This window comes from Lithobates pipiens, unplaced genomic scaffold (genome assembly GCF_037356315.1).
Source record: "Lithobates pipiens isolate NorthernLeopardFrog02 unplaced genomic scaffold, aLitPip1_a1.2 Scaffold_13, whole genome shotgun sequence".
NCBI lineage: Eukaryota > Metazoa > Chordata > Amphibia > Anura > Ranidae > Lithobates > Lithobates pipiens.
Window position 1 is genome coordinate 483115258 of NW_027507718.1, and position 18911 is coordinate 483134168.

General features: G+C 44.1%; 1 protein-coding gene across 1 annotated transcript in view; it reads right to left on the reverse strand.

Annotated features, from left to right (window-relative positions):
* POLR1A (RNA polymerase I subunit A) overlaps window positions 1–18911 on the reverse strand; it is a 183606-nt gene that overhangs the window by 74387 nt on the left and 90308 nt on the right. Inside the window, exons 23-25 of the mRNA XM_077477963.1 lie at window positions 12105–12326; window positions 9478–9692; window positions 7149–7316 (exon numbers count right to left, since the gene is read on the reverse strand). Coding sequence (XP_077334089.1) covers window positions 7149–7316; window positions 9478–9692; window positions 12105–12326 — 605 coding nt within the window. The remainder of the gene's footprint in view (window positions 1–7148; window positions 7317–9477; window positions 9693–12104; window positions 12327–18911) is intronic.

The following is an 18911-nucleotide window of genomic DNA, read 5'->3' on the forward strand; positions in this document are numbered from 1 at the left end:
ATGGGAAGGAGAACCGGCAAATCTCTGCTGAAGAAAGGGGCTCCCGAAGGCTCGATTAAATGCTTTCTGGCGGAGCCAGACGAGGTGGGAGATGCGGATGGCCTGGGCCACTCACCGCTGCTCTCGAGCGGGATGGTGGGCACCGCCCCCCGCCTCAGGCCTGAACGAAGAACGCAATCACCGCCCTCGTCGGCGGGCTCTGATGGAGAAGAGAGTGGATCTCGTCATTCGGAGGTGGCGGCATTGGTGAGTGGGCTCCCCACTAAATCGGAGCTGGCCTAGATTCTTCTGGGACTCGAGAAATCTATCAAGCGGGAAGTGTCCGCGGTCCGGTAGGACCTAGCGCAGGTTTTAGACCGAGTGGAGGAGTCTGAACTAAGGCTGGATAGACACGCGGCCGCCATTAGGTCCTTGCAAACAACAACCCGCTCGCTTGCCATTGCACACCGATCCGCCCTCTACAAGATCGAGGATCAGGAAAATCATAACCGCCGGAATAATATCCGAATCCGAGGGCTTCCAGAGGCAACCGGTGATGAGGATCTACTCCCGACGGTGAGAGGCATCTTTAATGGCCTCTTGGGAAACGCAGCGGATCACCCCCTAAAAATAGACCGAGTCCACAGGGCACTTCGCCCGCGCAGCTCCGCAATGGACACTCCGCGGGATGTGATCTGCAGAGTTCACTATTTTGAGGAAAAAGACCGAATCATGAAAAAACTTAAGGCGATTCCAGTCTTGGACTTTGATGGGGCATCGCTTTCCTTCTTTCCCGACCTAGCCAGGGAGACTCTGGAGCGTCGTAGGGCGCTGCGGCCCTTGACCGAACAACTGCGTGCGGCCGCCATTTCCTATCGGTGGGGATTCCCCGCCGCATTGATCGCACAAAGGAATGGGAAGACGGCGGTCCTGCGATTCCCGGAAGAGCTGGAGAAATTTTGTTCAGATCTCAACATCTCCCCGCCGGAGCTACCTGGTTGGCAGGAAGGCATCCCACCCCTAGAGCCTTCGTCCGAAGAGCCCTGGCAGAAGGTGTCCCGCAAGCAACGTGCCCCCTGCTTCAACTCCTCTGAAGGCCATTCGTAGTCGTTACTTCTGATGGCACCGCTAAGCTGGTTCTCATGTTCTGTTAACCTGTCGTTCTGGGTCTTGCAAGAACAAGTCGTTGTTTTCATACTCTTTTTTTTTTTTTTTTTTTTTTTTCCCTGCAGTTTTTTTTTATGTTTTTCTGTTGTGATGTTTTCACCCACAATATTATGGACACCCATGGGGTGACGGGAGTGGGGAACCTGATCCTCTGGTTACTTACGATTGGAACTGCTGTGGAGATAGGCGAACGGTGATCGTGTGGGTTTCTGACTTACACAACTTGGTTCCCCCTTTTATTATAATTGCGGGATATGTGTCGTTCTTCGTTTTTTATTTTTCTAGACGGCTTTCATGCTTTTTGTGTTGTTTTTTCGTTTTTACACTAATGCTAATGTCTATTTGGTAAGAGGGGTCGGGCCGCGGCCTGCGTTCTCGGTCCTAGACGGTTGCGGGTTGCTGCAGACCAACCCCTCATGCCACCCCGATGGGGGGCGTCGGACGGGTCTCGGCTCCCGGACTCCCACCGTCTCTTTGGCGGGGAGCCTGGGGGTGGGGTCACGTTCGACTGCCCCTGTTCTGCACCATGGGCGGCTGCATGTACATGCTGCCCTTGGTTCAGATAAGGCTTTGCCTTCTGTATCACAAGATTTACTTGTGATGCCCTGTTTGCTTTACTTTACTCTTAAGCTTTGTCTCTGCCTTTTCTTTCTTATCCTCTTTCTCTTCCTTCCCTGCCCTTCTATCTTCCTGCCTCAGGTCGTATCTCTTCGTATTATTTGTTAGGTAATGTGCTCTGATGGAATCCCATGGCCACGGTTGAATTGATATAATTTAATGTTAGGGGCCTTCACGCCCCTGGTAAGCGCCATAACTTATATCGGGAGTTGGGTCGCCTGCGGGGGGACATTGTCTTTCTGCAGGAGACCCACCTCACCCACACTACTTCGGTGAAGTTGTTCTCCCCACAATACCCAACCTGGTATTACAGCATGTCTGATGTGCATAAGGCAAAGGGTGTGGCCATTGGGTTCCGCAGAGGCACCCCTTTTAATTTGGTGGAAATGCAAAGTGATCCTCTCGGCCGTTTTCCGTTCCTCAAGGGTAGTTTGGGTGGGATGCAGTGCACGCTGGCGACCCTTTATGCACCTAACCGAGACCAGGCTAACTTTATTGCAACCACATTGAGGAAGTTGAGGGACTTTGCCCGCGGATGCGTGGTCCTAGCTGGGGATTTTAATATCTCTTTGGAACCCGCATTCGATACCTCCTTGGGGAAATCTTCGGTTCCCCATAAGCGTCTTGCGTTCATACGTAGGCGCTTGGGTGACGCCCAGTTGATAGATGTATGGACGATGCACCCGCGGGATAGGGACTACTCCTTTTTTTCAAGTGTTCATAAATCTTATTCCAGGATTGATTTCTTTTTCCTCGACCACCACCATCTCTCCCTCTTGTCTAAATCAAGTATAGCGTCCTCACCCATCTCAGATCACTCCCCCATTTTAATCACCCTCAATTTAGCGTCTATGCCCCGTAAATCAAAACTGGAAACTGAATGAGAATCTTATTAGTGAGGAGGCAGATATTTCTCTCATGCGGGAGGAACTCACTCAATATTTCAACGACAATGACCTCCCAGACATTTCCCCTGGCGTACTATGGGAAGCCCATAAGGCTCACATAAGGGGTAAGCTCATGGAGTTGGGGTCCAGAAGGAAAAAAGAGGCCACCCGGTTACAAACTAAACTATTGTCCGAGATCGCTGTCCTTGAGTCGCAACACAAAGCTAGCCTCGCCCAAGCAACGTTCCATACCCTGATGGTGAAAAGGGAGGAGTTAAAAACCTTATTTCAGGAGCAATGGAAGAGAGAGGCCCGTAGGGTGTCCCAAAGATTCCATGAATGGGGTAACAAACCGGGGAGGCTACTTGCTCGGTCCCTCCATCAGGCAAAGACTAGGACTTTTATTGAAAAAATCAAGACGCCTTCCGATTCCCTTACGCATGAGACCACAAGTATAGCTAAGGAGTTCCATACTTTTTATCAAAGCTTATACCACGTCCCTCCAGCTGTGTCGGACTCGGAAACCAAGAGAAATCTGATCCGAGATTATTTACAGCAGGCCAACTTGCCCAAATTGGACCCGGAAGCTACATTGGAGGGGGAGATTTCTACCCAAGAGTTCACCGTGGCGTTGAGGGCTATGGCGAGCGGCAAGGCCCCTGGACCTGACGGCTTTACGGCCTTATACTACAAGACCTTTGCGGGGGTCTTGCTGCCGCGCCTGGCTTCCTATGCTAACACGATCTCGGGGGGTGGGGTTTTTCGCCCGGAAACTCTGCATGCACACATCTCGGTGCTTCCCAAGCCAGGGAAGGACCCCAGTCTTTGCGGGAGTTATCGCCCCATATCTCTCCTGAATTTGGACGCAAAACTCTACGCTAAAGTTATCGCAAACAGGTTACTCCCTCTCCTTCCGAGTTGGGTTTCTAGCGATCAGACTGGGTTCATTCTGGGTAGGGAGGCACGGGACAATGCCCTTCGCACCCTTTCCCTGATGTCTTTTGTACGGGGGTCCTCCCAGTCCACCCTGTTACTTTCTACGGACGCAGAAAAAGCGTTTGACAGGGTGGATTGGGAGTACCTACTGGCTACTCTATCTTACTTAGGCCTCGGTCAAAATTTACTAGCTCACATTACAGCACTATACCATTCCCCTACGGCCCAAATTCGTATCAACGGCACCCTAAGTGACCCTTTTACACTCTATAATGGCACACGTCAAGGCTGCCCCCTTTCCCCGATCCTTTTTGCTTTGTCCTTAGAACCCTTCCTCTCTACAATTAGAAGTAACCCAAACATCCATGGGATCACGGTCGGTGATCGGGAACATAAATATGCGGCGTATGCCGATGATATTCTGTTCTACATACAACAGCCCATGATCTCTCTCCCCAACTTGTTGTCTGTCTTTTCACAATTCGGTCTCATTTCTAATTTTAAAATTAACATGTCCAAATCTGAAATTTTGAATATCTCGGTCCCGGCGGAAACTGTTCATCTCCTCAAGACCTCATTCCCGTTTACTTGGCAAAAACACAAAATGAAATATTTAGGCATCTATCTCACTTCAAAGCCCCAGGCCCTTTTCAACGCGAATTATATTCCCCTGCTTAATTCTATTAGAATGGATTTTCAACGTTGGTCCCAAATTGCTCATTCCTGGTTAGGGAAGATTAGCGTGATTAAGATGAATGTTCTACCCAGGGTATTGTTCCTGATCCAGATGATTCCGGTGGGTGTGCCGCCGAGTTTTTTTATGCTCTTGGACTCTTTGATAGGCAAATACTTGTGGAACAGAAGGCGTCCGAGATTGTCCCGATCCCTTTTGTACAGACCTAAACGGATGGGGGGTTTGGCTTTACCGAACATTAGACTTTATTTTTGGGCTGCAGCTCTCAGCAGGATATCTGACTGGAAATACCACCAACGCTCAAAGCTGTGGGTTGCTATCGACAGGGCACTTAGTGGTTCGGATTTATATACCCAAATTTGGATCCCTCGCAAATATCGTTCGCTTGCACCCACTACCTCTCCCCTCACCTTTTCCACTCTACAAGTATGGGACTCGATTTGCAAACATCACAAATGGTTACACCATTCTCCTATTATGCCTTTGACCGGACATAACTACTTCCCCCCGGGGAACATTGATCCTAGAATTTACGCTTGGAACCTGGGCACTAGACCGTTGTTACATCACGTAGCTAATCAAGATGGCATTCTCCCATTCTCCCGCATAATGCCCACTTCTCAGGCCACACCCATGGATCACTGGACTTATCGTCAATTGGCGGACTTTGTACGCACTCTCCCAAAACCACTTCGCTCCTTAGCAGATTTAAATCCGATTGAAACGGCCTTTTTGGAAGCCCAACCAGTGGAGAGACCTTTGTCCTATTTCTATCACACTCTACAACACCTGTTGATTAAGGGTTATCCCACCTTTTTGTCCAATTGGGAAAAGGATTTGCAAAATAAGATTACGGACGTACAGAAATCTACTATATTATCCATGGCCATATATCCTCTTCGGCTTCCAAATCAGCAGAAGTGAACTATAAACTGTTGTCGAGGTGGCATTATACCCCTGTTGTCCTAAATAAACTCTTTTCGCATATCTCTCCTCTATGCTGGAGGGGATGTGGTGAATCTGCCTCACATGCACATATCTGGTGGTTTTGCCCCCTTATTAGGCCCTACTGGGCAACTGTCCTACACTGGTTGGAAAATATTTTGGGTTACGCGATACCGAACGATCCATGGGTTATACTGTTTCACTGTACGGACTCCCCAGCAGGATCTTATACAAAGTCTGTGACCCCTCATTTGCTCAATGCTGCAAAGGCGCTTATACCACGTTGGTGGAAGCAGCGTTCGGTACCTTCCTTACGGCAATGGTTTACGGAAGTTGATCGCACTTACCATCTGGAAGATCTTACTTACTCTCTCCGGAATAAGTCTGATGTGGGGAAACGGATTTGGTCCTGCTGGGTAGCCTTTAAGTATACAGCTGCATACGCAGAGATTATGGCACAAACTAGTTGAATATTGGCGCTTTTACATACTATATATGCTATATTTTATGTGTTCTATTTTGATGACAGAGATACGACCGAGGCAGTTTTCTTTTTCTTTCTCTCTTTCCTTCCTTCTTTCCTCTATCTCTTTCCTTCTCCTCCTCTTTCACTTTCTTTTACCTATATTTTTTTGTTTTCTCCTTTTTCAATGATTGGGTTTACCGCAAGTGGATTGGCGCACCAGCTGTTCCTAGTTATTGCATTTTCATATACAAGCTGTGGTTGGGGATTAACTCTTATCATTAGCGTGGTTGAAATGGACATATAGAGACGCTTAATGTTAGGTTGCTGGCGTTGTAATGTCACATGTCAATAGCCCTGCCCTATACTTTTTATAACTCAGGTGTCTTTTTACGTTATACAATATGTGTGCCAAGCTCATTGTTCGTATTTCTTTGTCATGTCTTCTCTTTTTTCTTTTCAATAAACACATATTAAACAAAAAAAAAAAAAAACTTTTGTGTTCTGCCTGTAGAAGCAGCTCAGTGTTATCCTATGTGTCTATGCACATTAGAACATTTAGAGGCATATTTTGAGCTCAACGTTTAGAGGCAGGATAAAATAAATAAATAAATAAATAAAACAAAAACCTTCTGGTTCGAGTTTCTGATTGGAGCTTACTGGCAGAAAAAACATAAAACTCTTCTAAACTTGTACAAAAAATGCTCTATATGAGCGTTTTTTACTCGTTAGGCCTCATGTACACTGCGGCTGGTAAACGGACGCTCAGAGGCAGTTGGCTGCTTTTTTCAGCTGCTCCTGAACTCAACCAATGTTATCTTATGTGTACATGTACACAGGTTCGTTTAATGTCATTTTTCAGCAGTTGTGTTTAGAGGCTTTTCTTTGAAGGCAAAAAAAATTTGTTCAGACGTTGAAGTTTCCAACGTTTCAGACGCTAAACGCAGTACCGGCGTTTAGACGCGTCTCATTTACAGGGTTTTTTTTCATTTTTGGCCATTTTGAAAAAATAAATAAAAACATTTTTTTCAAATGCTTCCAAACAAAAGCGGCATTTAAACGTGGCAAAACTGACGTTTTAAACATGGGTTTTTATCTGTCAAGTTAAATCGTTCAGGAGAGGTTGTAAAAACGTCCCGTGTATATTAAGCCTAAGAGAACAGAGGTTTTTTTTAAGCCCAGTGTGCATGCAGCCTCAAAGTAAGATAACAACCTCTACTCCAATCACATAGTAACGCCAAGAGTCACAGCCTGCCTCACATTTTATGACTGAGCTGTAAAAAGCAAGCCATAGCAAAAAAACAGCCAAGCAGAGTATAAATAGAGCATGGACATCAGTTTTGCTCTCCTATATAATCTGAAGCCACTGTGTAAAGCAGCATCAGGAAAGTGAATTATGGCAGTATGTGTGGAAATTACAATAAAGATGATGAATAGAGGCTTTCACTACATCACTCACCTGGGAATACCCAACGTGACATTCATTTCTCCTCTGCCAGCAAAGTGAAAAGTGTTCAGTGTCATTTGCGTAGATGGCTCCCCGATACTCTGAGCTGCCAGAAGCCCCACGGCCTCCCCGGGATCACACAGCGCTCTCTGCCACTTCAGCTGCAGCAACGTCCTCAATCTGCAGGCACAAAAATTAGGATTTTTGTCATCACCATAAAATCACTTTCTAGCATTCCATTGATGGGATAGAGAAGTCTTTAGCTTTCAAGTCATACCGCTTCTTACAGGATGATACGACATAGGAATTTTATTTTAATTTTTTTTTTAAGAAAAATAGTCTGGTGTCAACAGTGGTGCACCTCCATCCCTAATAACCATACATACAAAGACAGACCTTTGCCCTGAGACTTTAAATGAGGTGTACCACAAATGGCCATTGAATGAAAATTAGACATGATAAATGGGTTTATTAGAAGATAAAAATAAAAAAAACACCACTGTAGGACAGCCCCAATAACTACCCTCCTACTACCAGCACACCTACGTTTTGTGGTATAGCAATACCAAGAGCATGATCAAAAACAGAGGGTGGGACCTGCTTCCCTTAATGGAAGAAAATTATTTTGTGGGGAGCATAAACATCCTATATTCTTTCTTATACATGGAGGGACAAAGGAAGTGCAACTTTTGGGATGTAAAAAAGTTCCAATGAGGGGTGGCCAACACAGTCACAAACAGTTCCAAGAAGAAAAAAACTGGGGACTGGCTGCAACTCAAAGAATCACCTGAAAGACATTTCGCCTGAAGCTGGAATCAGAGGTGGCCGAAAAAACATCTACCTAGTAGAACTTAGCGAAAATGCAAACAAAAGACCAGGTGAAAGCCTTTTAAATCTGGTAAACAGTTGCTTGATGTCTAGAAGCCCAAAGAAACGCTCACAGATGTAGTAGAGTGCACCTTGACAAGAAAATGTGGAACCAACAATCATTGAGACCACAGGATGATGGTCTGCCTAAGACACAGAGATGGTGGAAATAGAAGCCAGGGTAACCTTCAGGGGTCCATTAGGGACGAAAAAAAAATCACATTAGGAAATTGGAGGGGAATCCTCTTTTGGTGAACAGTGATGGAAGAGCAATCTCTTGAATGAGGTGAAAGAAGAAACTACCTTAAGCCGGCCAGAGATGGTTTGAATCTCAGAGAGGAAGGGAGAGAACACAATTTCAGTTAGCGTTACTGAAAGTCGAGTGGTGGCAGGAAAGAAAATCGCTCAATCTATGGCTTGAGCCTCAACACATCTTGTTCTATTGCAAAACAAGGATTAAGCATACATAGTGTGGGGTACGAATCCTTCTTGAAAGTGCAAACATCCCTGTATGGCACGTTAGAACAAAAAACAATTAAGATAATGGGACTTTAGGCATACATGATTAACCACTAGAGATCCGCGCTATAGCCGAATGACGGCTACAATGCGGACCTGCTTTTCCGGGACTACGTCTATTGACGTCGTCCTGTGCACGAGCGGCCTGCGCGGCGCGCTGTGATCAGCGAGACTATGAGACTCGCCTGATCACGGATCGGAGCAAGGGGTCGATTCTGACCCCTTACCACGTGATCAGCTGTCAGCCAATGACAGCTGATCATGTGACACAACAGAGCCGGTAATCGGCTATTTTTCCTCCTCACGCTGACCGCGCGAGGAGAAAAAAAAAAAGCCGATCACCGGTGGCCGTGATCGGGACATTAGTCCCGATCACGGCTAGCTTATCAGTGCCCACCCGCCCCCTGGGTACAGTGTTGTATGGCCACGCCATTCAAAGTGCATCAGCGCTGAAAGCTGAAAATTGGTCTGGGCAGGAGGGGGGTTTAAGTGCCCAGTAAGCAAGTGGTTAATAACTATAAAATCGCATTTTTATTACAAAGCCTTAAGAATTATTTCTATATCATAAGAGGCCGATAAAATACTGCACAATGTCACTGATTACACAAATAATCTCTAAATTCTGAATTTATTAGCAGATGTGGGTTGAGCTCAACAAGTTTCGCAAACATTCCTAGGAGCTGGAGTGACTAGATAATATACATTAGACAGACCAACTGTTATATCAGCCTAGTAATAAAAGGAAAGCCCCCAGTTACATCATCATCATTATTATTATTATTGATATACAGGATTTATATAGCACCGATAGTTTACGCAGCATTTTACAACTTGAGGATAGACAGTACAAATACAATACACTTTAATACAGTAGGAATCAGAGGGCCCTGCGTTGATAAATGTGCATCTCAACATCCTAGAATGAGTTTACACCATAACAAAAACAACTACATACCGATCAGCTGCAATATTGGACTTGTAGTAAGCATTTCTTTCCTCCGTGGTGACTTGGTGGCTGTACTGATCCACCTTCTCTTGAAACGATTCAGATACAGATCCAAAATACAAATCTGGCTGAAAGACTGAAAAGCAAGGGTCAGGCAGATGGGCCGCTCGCTTCATGTATTTGTTCTGAGACTTTTTATCCAAGGAGTACCAAGTCTCCATCAGCTGGAAAAATAAGGGCATCTTAAAATAAAGCTTTTAATAACATGGATTAAAATATCAGCATACAGCTAACAATGGAATCGTATGCATAGTATAGACCTGTCATGGCCCACAATTGTGTCTCATTTTAAATATGAAACTTGTAAGATGACCAGTTATGCTGATAGCAGTACATATGGAAGAATTCCATCAATTCCTCTGTGCAGTATTCATACACTATATTTTCAAAAGTATTGGGACACCTGCCTTTAACCACTTTAAGACCAGACCACTTTTTGCAATTCGGCACTGCGTCGCTTTAACTGACAATTGCGCGGTCGCACGACGTGGCTCCCAAACAAAATGGACGTCCTTTTTTCCCCACAAATAGAGCTTTCTTTTGGTGGTATTTGATCACCCCTGCGGTTTTTATTTTTTGCGCTATAAACAAAAATAGAGCGACAATTTTGAAAAACACGCATTTTTTTTAACTTTTTGTTATAATAAATATCCCCCCCCCAAAAAAAAAAAATTTTTTTCTTCAGTTTAGGCCAATACGTATTCTACATATTTTTGGTAAAAAATAAAAAATTGATTGGTTTGCGCAAAATTTATAGCGTTTACAAAATAGGGGATAGTTTTATGGCATTTTTATTATTATTTTTTTTTTACTAGTAATGGCGGCGATCAGCGATTTTTTTGTGACTGCGACATTATGGCGGACGCATCAGACATTTTTGGGACCAGTCATTTATACAGCAATCAGTGATATACAAACGCACTGATTCCTGTGTAAATTACACTGGCAGTGAAGGGGTTAACCAGGGGGTGGCAGTGTAAGGGTTAAGTGTTCCTAGGGGCGTGTTACTAACTGTGGGGGGCTGGGCTTTGTGTTAGTGAACACTGATCTCTGCTCCAATCACATGGAGTTGAGATCAGAGTCACTTCTTGCTAGGCAGAATGGGGAGATGCTGTTTACAATGGCATCTCCCTGTTCAGCCTCCCCGTGAGACAATCGCGGGTATCCCCGCGGCGATCGAGTCCGCGGGACCCGCGAACGGACTCATGGGGGTCCCGACCGGCACGCGAGCTTGCCACCGGTGGCGCACACGTGATGGCAGGGCGGCATATAGAAATGGACGTACCTGTAAGCTAATATGCCTGCCCGTGCCATTCTGCCAACGTACATCGGCGTGCGTCGGTCAGGAACTGGTTAATGGCATCCCAGTCTTAGTCTGTAGGGTTCGATATTGAGTTGGCCCACCCTTTACTGCTATAACAGCTTCAACTCTTCTGACAAGACTGTCCACAAGGTTTAGGAGTGTGTCTATGGGAATGTTTGACCATTCTTCCAGAAGCACATTTGTAAGGTCAAGCACCGATGTTGGACGAGGAGGACTGGCTCGAAGTCTCTGCTGTAATTCATCCCAAAAATGTTCTATCAGTTTGAGGTCAGGCCAGTCAAGTTCCTCCACCCCAAACTTGCTCATTCATGTCTTTATGGACCTTGCTTTGTGCACTGGTCCAAATCATTTGGTGGAGGGGGGGTTATGGTGTTGGGTTGTTGTTCAGGGGTTGGGCTCGGCCCCTTAGCTACACTGAAGGGAACTCTTAAGATGTCAGCATACGCAGACATTTTGGACAATTTCATGCTCCCAACTTTGTGGGAAGTTTGGGGGTGACCCCTTCCTGTTCCAACAGGACTGCGCACCAGTGCACAAAGCAAGGTCCATAAAGACACGGATGAGTGAGTTTGGGGTGCAAGAACATGACTGGTCTGCATAGAGACCTGACCTCAACCCGATCAAAACACCTTTGGAACGAATTAAGAGTGGAGACTGCAAGCCATGCCTTCTCGTCCAACATCAGTGCCTGACCTCACAAACATGCTTCTGGAAGAATGGTCAAACATTCTCATAGACACACTACTAAATCGTGTGGACAGCCTTCCCAGGAGAGTTGAAGCTGTTATAGCTGGAAAAGGTGGGCCAACTCAATATTGAACCCTACAGACTAAGACTGGGATGCCATTAAAGTACAGGCGCCCCAATACTTTTGACAATATAATGTATGAATACTTCACAGAGGAATTGATGGAATTGTTCCATATGTACTGCTATCAGCATAACTGGTCATCGTCGCCATTACTAGTGAAAAATAATAATAAAAATGCCATAAATATATCCCCTATTTAGTAGACACTATAACTTATGCGCAAACCAATTGAGCAATTGTCAGTTAAAGCGACGCAGTTCCAGATCGCAAAAAATGGCCTGGTCATTGAGCAGTTAAATCTTCCGGGGCTGAAGTGGTTAAACTGTATCCTCCAAAAAATGGGGTTTGAAAAAAATGCTGATTTTTACATGTAGGACAGGAACGTCAGAATTGGCCAGTGGGTGAAGTGGGTAACAAGGGCCAAAAGCCCACAAGTCTCACCTGCTTGGCAGCCAACTCCCTACCATTCTCATACTGATCAGCCTCACACATGGCCCTGGCAGCAGCCATCTTCTTCTGGGAGTACAACAAGAAAGCGCCCAGCCTCTGATATGGTGAAGGATGCTTGGCTTTCCATTTCCTGATGGCATGGTTGTGTTGGGCTGCCTGCTCAGAGTCCATCCTTGACAAGACCTCATCCAAACGCTTGGATTGTTTAATGACCTGCAAGAAAATAGAAAAAGAATACTTCTAAGATCTCAATTCCACATAAAACAAAAGGCTGCTGCCTGGTGCCTCTAGACATGCCATGGGTCCTTGTAACATACGGTGTGGTATTGCCATGAGAATCCAGAGACCGAAATCTTAAACTCACTTCATAGGCCCTAATACTTCAGAAGTCGTACGGGTCCATGCAACCATCATTTTAATCAAACACATCTCAGTCATGACAAGTTTCTTGTGCTACTTTAAAAAAAATCCATTAGAAAAAAAAAAAAAACACAACATGCTACAAAAGACAGAAGACACTTATGGTTTTTTGGTTTTTTTTTTGCTTCTATGGTAAAGACATGGTCACATAACCCCAGCCTCAGGGCTGCCATGAGAGTTTATTAATGGAACAATCCAGATGTATTATTCTGCAAGCCATGGAAGGAATTAAAAAGAAAATGATCAAAGGGTTAGCAAATACATTTATGCGTTTCAGATCCAGATCAAGACTGCCAGTCCCAATCCGATATGCTTTCTGAACATGTATCAGACGGTCAGCTCCGGACAGGTAACTGAGAATTTTTGGGATGTACAGAACCTGACTATAGGTCTTGGAGGAGATATATTTTGGTATAAACGCCAGTGTTATCAGGGCATTGGGACTACATAGGAAATCTGTTTCTCATTCAACCACACTAACAAAAGTTTTTCCACCTCTTTCAGCACTTGTGTCCTCTGCTTGGTTAACATCGTTACTCCTTTTGCCACATCAGCTCCTTTGACGGCAGCTTTGTTCTTTAAAATAGCTGAGATTGTCAACTTCGCCATCTTGTACTCCGAGCCAAGAGCAGTCACACAAATACCACGGTCATGCTTTTCTATCATTTCCTTCTTCAGCTCAATGGTTATTTTCTTCAACCTTATTCTTAGAATTCCTGCTCTGTCCATTCCTGTCACCTTTATTACAGCTCTGCACTTTACCACCATGCTTGCTCGGCACATTCTTGTCACCTGCATTTCCGCTCTTCATATTCTTGTCACCTTCATTACTGCGCCGTACTTTCTTCTACAACCATGCTTGCACTTCATTTTTTAGTAGCCATAAAGGAAGTGTGCACAGGGATGTGCACGGTATGTGCTAAAGCGTACACCAAAAAGCTTCAAAATACTCTAAGTGACTTTACAGTACACTCACAGTACTCTCTCTCTGTGACCACGATTCACCTACAGGAAGTTGCAACCACATGTCAGAGCAGGCTAAATGGGCGTGGCTCGTGTTCGTGAACCGAAGCAGAGTTCGCGTCCCGAAGCAAATGTTTATGAACTTACTTATTACTGTACCTCTGAACTGACCTTAAGGAATAAATATCTATAGGCTAATAAACAGCATAAACATGACTTTATTTTTTTGTGCATGGAAAGGACAGTTCATCATAGCTGCCATTTCTCCCTGCCCTCAGGAGATGATCCTAAGATGTACAGAACACCTCCAGGTAGCCATATTATAGAAAATTACAGTGGCTGTAGATTGGAAAAAAAATTTTTTTAAAAAATAAAAATTTTATTTTTAACAACATTCCATTACAATGCGCCTTGTGTCACAATTGTGTGTGTATATATTATTTTGCCATTTTTTTCCCCATGAAAGTGGAGTTACCCTTTGAAGTATAGATGAATGCAAAAGATCATGGGGATTTTTCTAACTATTGTCCAATTTCCTTGATAAACGTGAATTTTAAAACAAAAAGGGGCTAGCCCTTAGATTAAATTGCTTTCTTTCACAATATATTCACCTAGACGAGGCAGGATTTGTCCCCAATCATCAGGAAAATCAAGCAGACCAGAAGAATTATATAAATAAATGTCAGCCCTTCAATCTGATATCCATAAAGTGTTTGATTCCCTGTCGTGGCACTATTTTTCATGTTCTCATGCGGTTTCGGTCAAAAAATTGTATCTCCTCCCCAAGTATTATATGACACTCCCACTGCGTCCTCAATGCTTAAGGGGTATTCTACACGATCCCATCGCTATCCACAGAGGGACTCAGGGTGCCCCTCTATCCCCATTTCCATTTGTTTAACAGCAGACTTGGCTAGATGGCAACTTCAGCCTCTATTGTGGTTCGGCACACTACAAATCGGTAAAAAATTCTTCAGAGAATTTTATATTTTTTCCGGACTATACTAGTGGAACTTGTTAGATCTGATCTGATGCACAATTGTGGATGCTGGTAGAATCCTATTCCTGCCAAGTTAATCTTATTTCCTACGTTATGTGGTTCGCCTCCAATTCTATGCCCTTTCCTCTCTTTGTCATTAAGCATTTGGGATAGACTGTCCAAGTCTAATAACTTTTGCCCCACAGCTCACTAGCTCCCGTCTGACGAAATAAGGACTTCACCCTGGGCCTCACTCCCCTTGCTTTTAAATAAAGTGGTCCAATAAGGGTTTCATGCGGATTGTGGATCATTGTAATCACAAAGGAATGCTATCCAAACAATCGCTAATGGAAAAACACCAAATGCCAGGCTCTGAATGTTTTAGGTATACTCAAATATATCAGTACCTACATACTTTATCACGCAAATGTGATCTTGCGACTATGTCACCCATGGAATATAGGTATCATCGATATGATAGAATCCAAGGTCATATATCTGAAATATATACTTATACCTTAGTAAAATTAAGCTATATGGTTAGATGGGAACAGGATATCCAGGAAACCCTGGAAATTGAAGAATGGCACTCGATAGCAATAGCAGCTTAAAGGTCACTCATCAACACTTCTATTGTAGAAGCAAATTATAAGGTATTACTGAGGTGGAATTTGGTTGTCCACTTTTGTCCCAGGGGCTTCTTCTAAGTGTTTTTGGGGCTGTGGACAGGAAGGGACGGCCTACCACATTTGGTGGCAATGCCCCAAGGTACAGCGGACTGGATCAGAGTTTACAATTTTTTTTTTTCTCACTCAAATTAACCTTGCCAAGTCCCCAAAACATGGGTTACTGGGTTGAGGAGGCCTCTAAAATTCAGAGACGTCTCCTGACATTTATAGTTTATAATCGTCTCTGCTAAAATTACAATAGCAAGAAACTGGAGGTCTGCGGCTATACAATTTGACCAACTCAAAGAAACTTTCCTGGCTAATGTTAAATGAACAGTTGACAGCAATCTCGCAGAATAAATTGAAGATGTTTGAAAAAAAAGGTATGGGGTCCATGGATCGGATATTTGACTAATGATACCCAGACTGTCGCTATCTAGATTTCCTCCTGGTTGACGTAGACCAGAGTGTGGAGTCTTTTTCCCTTCGTCCTTTTCCTTCATCTTTTTTTCCCCCCCTCCCCCCCCCCCCGGCGTGCGGCAATATATTCTTTAAATTGGAAAAACTTCTATAAAAATATTGAAAAAGTATAGCTGAAAGCAAAACAAAAAAATATAAAATGTATTTGTTTTAATAGGTTTGATTTAATATTTTCACGCAACCTTTATTTTAATATATAATTTTTCATACTTAAACAGAAGCTTTTAAACGCTATCTTGCCTTGGTTGTATTACACAAATTATTCTCACAAACAAAATTCTAATACAGATAGGAAAATCCTTTCTTCTGCCATCCTGAAAATTATTTTCAATCACTGTTGCCAGTCACCTGACTTACGCAGAGGTACTGGTTGTAGAATCTTTGCTGAAGTGCACAGCCAATCCATGCCAGTCATTCAGAGGAGACCATATGACCAACACCAGGGCATTAGACACATGACCAGCACAGAACATAAGAATTTCGATGATTCAGACAATAGCCACACGCATGGAACATTCAGTAACTAGTGGAACTTCAGTAATGAAAAGTTAGTAAAGGGCAGTAAAGGTCTGAATTGCTCAAAGCCATGCTGTCAATGGCCTGCTTTATGCAAGTCTTACACGACACTCAGGGAAAAAATCCATACCTGGTGCCAAAGGTTGCAGGCCAGAGAAGACTTCTACCCCGGTCACATTAATATAACAGCTATAGCAAACATTGTAAATTCCAAATGGAAAAGGCTTTGGCATCTGTTAGTCAATGCATTGCCTCCATCAATGTATACCACATGTCACATTGTAGATAAAGTGCCTTTCTACAAATCAATTGTCTATGGCAACCCACACCCTAACAAATGCACACTTCCCATGCCATAAACTCCTAGGTCTTCTAACTGTGCTAAAACCAGCTGACCAATTCTGCCCCTTCTTCAAAAGTCACTTAAGCCCCCTTCAAATTGGGGACAGGTCAAATCGCATGTCAAATCAGAGCCTATTGCCAGCAATAGAAGCGCCGCAGTCGGTGTGACGCCGACTTTGCGGCGGCGCCGCACCGATTTCCAAAAGTAATTCCTGCACTACTTTTGGCAATTTCGAGGGCAATTTCAATAGACATCTGTGCATGAACCCACACAAATATCTTTCAAGTCCTACCCGAAGTCAGACTGAAATGCGGCTTTGAAATGGTGCTGTAATGGATGTGACTAAGGCATCACATTAACCACTTAAAGGACCAGGCCTCTTTTTCAGACTCGGTGTTTACATGTTTGGGGGTTCTAACACCCTACAGAATAAAATGGCGGTCATTGCAATACCTTTTTTCACACCGTATTTGCGCAGCGGTCTTACAAGCACACTTTTTTTTGGAAAAAATTCACTTTTTTGAATAAAAAAATAAGACAACAGTAAAATTAGCCCAATTTTTTTTATATTGTGAAAGATAATGTTACGCTGAGTAAATTGATACCCAACATGTCATGCTTCAAAACTGCACCCGCTCGTGGAATGGCGTCAAACTTTTACCCTCAAAAATCTCCATAAGCGACATTTAAAAAATTCTACAGGTTGCATGTTTTGCGTTAACGAGGAGGTCTAGGGCTAGAATTATTGCTCTCACACTACCGATCGCGGCAATATCTCACATTTGTGGTTTTCCCGCCGTTTTCATATGCGGGAGCTACTCACGTATGCATTCGCTTCTGTGCGCGAGCTCGTCGGGACGGGGGGGGGGGGGGGGGGGGGGGGGGTTTAAAAAAATATGTCTTATTTATTTTACTTGATTTTATTTTTACACTTTAAAAAAAAAAAAAAAAAATTTATGGATCACTTTTATTCCTATTACAAGGAATATAAACATCCCTTGTAATAGAAAAAAGCATGACAAGTCCTCTTAAATATGAGATCTGGGGTCAAAAAGTTCTCAGATCTCATATTTGGACTTAAATGCAAAAAAAAAAAAAGGTCATTTGAAAAAATTACATAAAAAAGAAAATATACCTTTAAGGGTATACGCCCTCCTTTGGTATAGAGACGAGTGGGGGCCATCTTAGCCTCACTCGTCTCTATACCCAGCTAGGAAAAGGACCCGATTGCCTCCGCCGCTACGACGGCTCCGGTAAGCGGCGGGAAGGCGTGGGGGGGTGGCACCTCTCCCGCCGCCAATGGTGATCTCGCGGCGAACCCGCCGCGAAGACCACTGCTATCGTGCAGACGACCGGCGCCTGAAGAGATGGATATCTCGGTTGTGGCAGCAGCTGCTGCCGTTACCGAGATATCCCTCTTCAAAAATAGGACGTACATCGGCGTGCGCTGGTCGTTAAGTGGTTAAATCGTCATATAAGGTATTAGGTAGAATGCTAAAATGCCCATTTCAATATGCAATATCACAACATAAGCTTGCTAAACCTTAACTTTACTTCAGATAACTATTAGCTCTTCCCTCCCCCTCCCCCCCCCCCCCCCCCCCATCTTGAAGCCGAACCGCAAAGAATTATAAAAAGACACTGCCACTTTTTTCCGAGAAATGCACACAAGACAGACATGACAACATCCAACGTCTCGAAGAAAGAGGAAGAAGTTGCCAAAATATCCAATATAGCTATGATTACTAAACTTGATAAATCAGCTAAAAGCATATAAACCTACATTTGTTACAGTAATACGTCGCAATAATATGTTTTGCATACATCATGCCTTGCTTGTTTTTTTCATGACCAGCCGGTATTATATAAACGGCAAGCAAAAGGGGAAATAAAGATCAGAAAGCAATTTTCACACTGGACAAACGGTGTCAGGGTGATTACTTCACAAGCATGCATGCTTTATATTCAATAATTTGATCGGGCAGATATAAAAATACCAGACCTTGGTTCTGATCCAAAACAGTGCAAGTTCAGATGAACTCATATGATTTCAAAGCCGTGTTCAGGGTGAACGAGGGCTAAAGGAGAAGTAGGGTCCAAAACCCTTATGGATCACAGGAGTGCAGTTTGTTCTGACCTGTCTTCAGCTGACAGCAGGCTAAAGCCAGTGCAGGCTCTGGAAATATCCCAACCATATGGTCAGGATCCACCCAGAAGCTGACCAGTAGCTGGCCCAGCCTGGCATGCTCCTGAGAGCCTGAGCCAACTGCTCCCGACTCCTACACAGCCCAGGGCTTCAGTGAGCACTGACAGTCACCGCCCATCTGCTCACTGAAGACTAAGAAGCAAGCAATCAGCAATCCGATAGCTCAATTCTCAGTCTTTTTTTTTTCAACCGCTTAACCACTTCAGCTCCGGACCAATAAACA